The sequence below is a fragment of the Agelaius tricolor genome, unplaced genomic scaffold (assembly GCF_023055355.1).
Source record: "Agelaius tricolor isolate 1412-34295 unplaced genomic scaffold, bAgeTri1.0.p SCAF_9, whole genome shotgun sequence".
Classification (NCBI taxonomy): Eukaryota; Metazoa; Chordata; class Aves; order Passeriformes; family Icteridae; genus Agelaius; species Agelaius tricolor.
Window position 1 is genome coordinate 34,369,837 of NW_027269269.1, and position 7,395 is coordinate 34,377,231.

A 7,395-nucleotide genomic window follows, 5' to 3' on the forward strand; every position below is an offset into this window, starting at 1 on the left:
GCTGCTTCTTTGACACAGCATGGGAACTAACCCACCAGATAGAAAAGAACATCAGGGTGCAAGTCCCATCTCGTTAATAACACTGCAGCAGTTGAGAGAAGTCCCTTAAGCCTCTTAACATGACCTTGGGGAAGGGAGCATTAGTCCAAATTTGCTGTGGGAATAACCGGGGAATATCAAGATGATACTCAGAAGGAAGCACCCAAAAAGTAAACAGGGCCTTACAGAAACAACAACAAAATCAAAACAATGGCAATTTTGACCTTAAAGAGCACTAAAGGACACTCTGGGTTGCAGAAGCAAGCAGCATATGATGATTAATAACCTGAAGCATATTAATGCTTATCTTGTTGCTGGATGATAAATCAAGAGCAAATAAGTCAGTTTCCCTTCATAAATGACACTTCAGTCTTTAGCTACCAAGCTGCTCAATTAAGAGCATTCCATAACCCACCACAAACATCCCAAATAAAGCATGAAAATGGATTTAGTGCAGTTTTTGGACATAACAGATCATTTCATTATCAACAGATCATTTTGTCTGCAAAACACTCCTGTATCCCTTACAGAAAGTACACTGCAGATAGCAAAATTCCAGCCCCAGCTTAACAGCCAGTTTTTGGGTTAAAATTACAATTTTCCAGTAACTTTAACAACTACTCCTCCTAATTTATCTCTAACAAACACTAAACATTGATACAGCTGGGTATGGATACAACTGAGTAAGATCAGCGGTCACAACCAACACTGTGGCCTTTCACTGGAGCAGCACTTCCCTCCCACTCAGCATTTAAAGACAGTGTGTGTCAAAGAGAAGCGAAAGCAATATTCCAATACAACACTTTCCATCCATTATTCTGATTGCCCCCCCTCCCCCCACAATTTGTAGGAAAGGGGAAGTAAAATATTTAAGAATCAGTCTTTTTTTTTTTTCAGATAACTCAGGAGAATATATAACAAGAGTAATAAAAAAGAAATGTTTAATAAGATATTATTTTCTCATTGTTTAGTTTAAAGTCTTGTTCATGTGCCGCCCTGGGCCCATACAGTAACTTTCTTCACTTTTCCTACACAAGACCCCTCAAACACATTTGCCAGCACACTTTGAATCATCCCTTTCTGCCATGTTGCTCAAAATGTTGTGTATGAGTGATGCACATCTTTAAAGAAAGAAACCCAAGTCGAATCTGGAAGTGAACCTGGCAGGGGACGCAAAAGAAGGGCTTCTCCACATATGCTACCCAGAAAAAGGAAGCCAAAGAAGGTGCTACCCCCTGAAAAATAATGCTGGAAAACTGGTAACAACTGATGAGAAGGGTGAGGTACTCAACAACTCTTTTGCCTCCGTCTTCAATGACAACCTCTCTTCCTGCACGTCCTGAATGGATGGACAGCAGGATGGGGACTGGGGAAACAAAGCTCCTCATGCTCTAAGACTGGGTTCATGGCCACCTGAGGAACCTGAATGTCCACAAGTCCATGGGACCTGATAAGATGCACCACGGAGTCTTGAGGGAATTGGCTGATTTAGTTGCCAAGCCAATCTCCATGATATTGGAAGTGATGTTGGAAGTTGGGTGAAGTGCCAGGTGATTGGAAAAGAGGAAGCATAGTAGCCATCTTTAAAAAGGCCAGAAAGGAGGACCCTGGGAGCTACCACCCTGTCAGCCTCACCTCTGTGCCTGGGAAGATCACAGAACAGATCCTCTGAGGAGCTGTGCTAAGGCACATGCAAGACTGGGAGGTGATTCAACAGCCAGCATGGTCTCACCAAAGCAAAGTCCTGCCTGACCAACCCAGTGGCCTTCTGTGATGGGGTGGCTACATCAGGGGACAAGGGAAGAGTTACAGATGTCATTTATCTTTGACATGATCCCCCACAACATCCTTCTCCAAATTGGAGAGATGGATTTGATGAATGGACTGTTAGATGGATAAGGAGGGGCTAGACGGTCAAACCCTGAGGGTAGAGATGCTGGTATGGAAGCCACAGGAGCCATGCATGATGAGCACTGCTCTTGGACTCATACAAGTGCATAAAACTCCAACTGGAGCTTTAGGAACCCCAGCCTTAATGTTAATGGAGGCCACAGAGTATCCTTGAGAAGTTTCACTAACTGGTTGCTCTGTTTTGCTCTACCCTAAAATACACTTCTGACACCTGCAGCTGAAACCTCATTGCTGCTCCTCTCCACAGAAACTTTCACAATCTGTCAAGAGATATTTGTGAACTGAAAAATACAGAAAATATTGGGTCACCTGGTCTGACACTACTCATGGCTGTGCACAATGGCACAATTTACCCCTTCCCTCCAAACTCAGCAGACAGATCCCCCTCCCTCCCTCACACACACCCTCCCAGGCACTGGCTCTGGAGTGTGTGCTTTCCTGCCACTAGACAACCACACATGAAATCTGTTTTGGCCAGCAATTAGCACAGTGGCACTCAGCAGATCATTTGACTGTGGCATGACTGCCTCTGTACATTCAGGCTGCGTTTTTCTGTCCAACCCCTTCCACTGAGGATATAGAAGAGTCTGAAAGGTTTGGGTCCCCCAGCCCCTCCACTGCTTTGAACTGCTTACAATGACAGGATTGAACAGTTTGTTTTGAGCATTCAGAAATCCTTAAGTTATTATGACACTCCCAGTTTTCTTAAGTCGAGCAACTGCAAAGAGATATTACTAAAGAATCTCTGCTCCTGAAGCGTAGCTATTTCACATTTTCAGTTCTGTTGTGCTCACTTGTACAGCAAAAGAGAACAACATCCTGACACAATTACTAAGGGATTCAAATGGGAAGTTTATGCTTAATCAGATGCATTTCTTTACAGCCATATCCTCTATTTTTCTTTCTTAAAGTACAGAATACAACAGCAAAAAGCATTCTTTGCCCCAGTCATCCTGCCACACAAACAAGTTACAGAAGAGGTCAGTCAGTTTTGACATAAGTACCATCATAGTAGCAAAAGGTTTCAGACTTAACTTTTCACTCCTGCAAGAGTGTCAGTAGCAGGAACATTGTTTTCTAATCAATGTGAATGTTACTGGAACAATTAAAGCTAGACTAAATCCAAATCACACTGTCAGTACTTCTGCCCCTAAAAAGTCACTTCAGTCATTAAAAGCACTTTGAATACACCGTTGAGAATTTGTCTTTGGAGAGATTTATAGCCATGACTCAGACCATCCTGCTCTCAATTCTTATAGTCACTATAACATCTTATAGTCAAAAAAATGTGCTTTGGGTGTCCTAGAGAAAGCTGCCTACTGAAACAAATCACCAAGCTGATTTTGTGCTGGCACACAGCAAACAATTACCTTGCCTTACACAGCATCACATAGCTTGGGTCAGCCAGACTATGGCATTACAGAGGTGGTACAACAGACTAGGAATGACTTACCTGTTTCATAATTCTGCAGTAAAATAGCTCCAGTGAGCTGAGCCCACATCACACCACAACAAAGCTCCTTCAAGGTATCTTGCACTTCAGTAACAGACTTTTGAGCTCAGAGAATACAAAGAAAGAGGGTGATTTGCTATCAGTGTGTTCATCTGAGCCTCTCAATTAGATTCCAAGTAAACACAGTGCACAGATCCCTCAGCACATGGTCCTTGTGCTGGCAGAGCACACAGCAGAATAGCTCAGTCTCTGTCCCAGCCTTACACTTGCCACAATTAACATACAAGCAGCATCCTCACTAAACATTTACTCAACTGGAACAGCCTATAATTGATGAGTCAATTTCTGCTCCTAGGAACTCCCATAAAAGTTTCTGCTCCTAGGAGAAAAAGCCTGTGTTTTGGTCTCACTTTCACAAACGAAATTCAATGACTAATATCTCAGGTTTCTCCCTGCAGCACTCACTCGGTCCTTGCACAAGCCTGAGAAAGAATAAGACCAAAAATTCAGTAAGGAGAAGGCCATACTTGATCTCATGGACAATCCATGGTTTCCTGTTTGTACAGAGCAGCGTTCATGTTTATGTTTACTAACACAGAGCAGACCCACATTTCAGAGTAAGCACTTGCTCACAAATTAGGGTCAGGTGGCCAACAGCCACCTCCATTTCCCTCCTTTGCCCCCAAGTGGATGTCTTCTAAAACCTGTTTATCAAAAGAGCAGTTATAGATCCACTTCATTAACATCTGCTGATTTTTTTCTCTAGGTACTCTTTATATTCCCACCTGGTAACACACAGCTCAAGTAAAACAGATTGTGTGTCTAACTCGTAATAACATCGACTGCACTGAGTCAATGAGCCAAAACAACATTCACATCTTACACTATTTCTAAAGAAGAGCAAACTTTTGCTAATTACTCCTGCCTTCACCAGTCCTGCTCCAGCTCCTGTACAATCAAAGTGACCACATGCAAGAGGGGAAAGGGCACAGAGTCGGTTTGATAGGGATTGCTCAATGCTCAGGCAGAACTTAGTCTTCCTCACTTAAAATTAATGCTCTCCAAAATGAAAACATGGGACAAATGCCCAGTAAGCCAAAAGCCAACTATCAGCAAACAGGAAAAACAAAGTTAGGTCAAGGAAGGACGCAACGGGGAGAGAACATTTCAGCACTTTTCAGAATACACCTCATGTTATATCCACACTTACTCCCCACCTTGCCAAGAGAAGGAGGAGGAGACACCCCAGCTGCTCCGGCCTCACGAGGTGCCCAAGTTTAACACCGATTTTCACGGTGTTATTCCTGCTGCAATTCTCACCTTTAGTCTGATGTTTTGTAGGCGCAGAAGTAGTTTTCTGGGAGAGGAAACAGCACCTGACTCCCCCGGGAGAGAGGCAGAGACGCCAGCCCCCATGCTTCCTCTGGCCTTCCTACCAGCCTAGGAGAAAGGTGCTCAAACTGCCCCTGGCCTCAGGGACTCCCCTTCCATCAGCTTGGGGATTGTATCTCAGGTACCCCCAGACCTCGGGGAAGCCCCACTGGCACCTCATGGAGTACCTGTCTACCCCTTTACCGCAGGGAGCACCCCCATCCACCCGAGGGAGCAACCCCTGTACACCTCAGGGAGCTGCTCTCGGTTCAGGAGACGTCTCCCTGCACCCCAGAACAACCCACACCTCAGTGAGCACGCCCTTGTGTACACCTCAGGGCGTCCCACGCCCAGAAGAGCGCATCCTCTTCACCTCAGAACACCCCACACTTCAGGGGACACCCCTGATTCACCTCAGGACACCCTCCTCCTCCTCAGCCCCCTCCGAGCGCCGCCCCGAGGCCCCGCCGTACCTGCTGCGAAGGCAGCTCCACATGCAGGGCGCGGGTGGCGGAGCCGGGCGGCAAGGCAGCGGGACCGGCAGCCGAGGTCATCCTCACGCAGGGTCCCCGCTCCGCTCCCCCGAGGCCGCCGGGCGCGCAGGGGTTAATGGCGGCAGCAATGCCAAGCCGGCCGCCCGCTACGGAGCCATATTACCGCAGTGCCGGGGGGTGGGCGGGGCTCCGCCTCCCGCGCGCCTATTGGCCCGCGCCCTGCAGGGGCGGGACCCCGCGCGCTCTCTCGAGTTGCGACTGGCTCAGCCCGACGCCAATCAATGCCCCGCTGCGCCGACCCTGTCAAACCGCCGGAACGCGCGCCGGCGCCGATTAGAGCGCCCGCTTCCGGAAGGCGGGACGCCGCCCGACTGCTGGCGATGATTGGAGGAGATGGAGTTTGATTGACAGCACGCCCTCCGTCACGTGTGAGGGAGCTGTTGTCATCACGTGGGGGGACGGAAAATAGTTCGGCGGAGGGGCCGAGGGGCGGTCGCCATGGCGACCCTGAGGGGTTGCCGGGCCGGGCCCGGCCCTGCGCTGTGCATCGGGAGTGATGTCACCCTCAGCACCCCCTGCACATCACCCCGACCTGCTCAACACCATATCCACCTCCCCCAAAAGAGGCCCGCCTGCCCAGTGTCACATCCATCTATGTCATGTCAATATAAAAGAGGCCTTAGGCTCTTGCAGAGAGTCCAAATGTGAAAAATGCATGTATTTTATGATTGGCTTTTCACAAATATTAAAATGAATATTATATATGTTGTGTTAGAAAGTAATGCTGTATTATTGCTCTTAAGTAGTGTGTTAAATATAGTTTTAGGTTATACAAAATGTTAAAATAGAAACTATGCTATATGAGATACTTTTTTTTAAAGAAAGAACTCGCACTGAGATAGCAGCCACAGGACACCTAAATCTTTCAGAGAGAAAGAATTTATTGCCCCATTATCAGAAGAAACTAACTTCTTCTCGCCTCAAAGGTGCTGTTAGGATTCAGAGGAAGAAGTTGACACTGACCAGACAGAATCCTGTATTTGCATGGAATTTATGCATCATGTATGAGGTGTATGAATATGCAACAGGCTGTTGCTTTTAAGGTTAATCCTCTGTTAATGGGTGTCCTTTTTCAGGCTTATGCTGCCCAGAAAAAGGAACCCGGACATCCGTAATGCTTTGTCTCTATTCTCTCATATTGCCCTAATTCAAATTGTCCAAATTATTATTACTCTAATTGCATTACTATTTTTATAACCATTTTATTACTATTAAACTTTTAAAATTTTCAAAACAAGTGATTGGCGTTTTTCACACAAAGGAGGGCCATAAGGAGGGTGAAGGGTCTGGAGAGCCTTGTAAGGAGCAACTGAGGTCACTTCTTTTGTTCAGCCTTGGAGAAGAGAGTGAACAACAAGAGCAGGCCTCATTGAGGTCTTCAGTGTCCTCAGTAGGAGAAGCAGAGGGGCATGTACCAGTGTCTTAACTCTGGTGACCAGTGACAGGAGCTGAAGGAATGGCCTGAAGCTGAGTTGGGAAAGGTTTGAGTTGGATATTAGAAAAAGGTTCTTCATCCAGAGAGTGGTTGAGCGCTGTAATAGGCTCCCCAGGAAAGTAGTCACAGCATCAAATCTGACAGAGCTCAAAAAGCATTTGGACAATGCTTTCAGGCACAGGGTGGGATTGTTGTGGTGTCCTACACAGGGCCAGGAACTGGATTTGATGATCCTGATGAGTCTCTTCCACCTCAGCTTATTCCATGATTCTATGAACCTACCCCACATCACATCCACTTGCCTTGCATCACACCAGCCTTCTCCACAGCACATCTACCTGCCCCATGTCACCCCAATCTGCCTCATAACACCCCAACCTGCCCAACAACAGATGGACCTGCCCCTCATTGTGCCAACCAGCCCCATATCAGACAAACCCTTCCCACAGCACATTGACCCATCCCATTCCATGCCAAGCCATCCCACATCAGGCCAACTCGCCTTACATCATACCAGCCATGATGCCTAGACACACCAAAGCCCAACGCACCTACCTCTATCCCATCCCATCCCACCCAGGCAACATCCATCCTCAACAGAGGAGACCGTGCCCACCTGGAACAGCACCATC

The 7,395-nt window shown here is 47.0% G+C and overlaps 1 protein-coding gene across 2 annotated transcripts in view; it reads right to left on the bottom strand.

Moving 5' to 3' along the window:
• UVRAG (UV radiation resistance associated) overlaps positions 1 to 5,454 on the bottom strand; it is an 88,348-nt gene extending 82,894 nt beyond the window's left edge. For both annotated transcript variants that reach the window (XM_071433645.1, XM_071433646.1), the window contains exon 1: positions 5,248 to 5,454. In XM_071433645.1, coding sequence (XP_071289746.1) covers positions 5,248 to 5,328 — 81 coding nt within the window. In that variant the 5' untranslated portion in view covers positions 5,329 to 5,454. The remainder of the gene's footprint in view (positions 1 to 5,247) is intronic.
• Between the last annotated feature and the right edge of the window lie 1,941 nt (positions 5,455 to 7,395).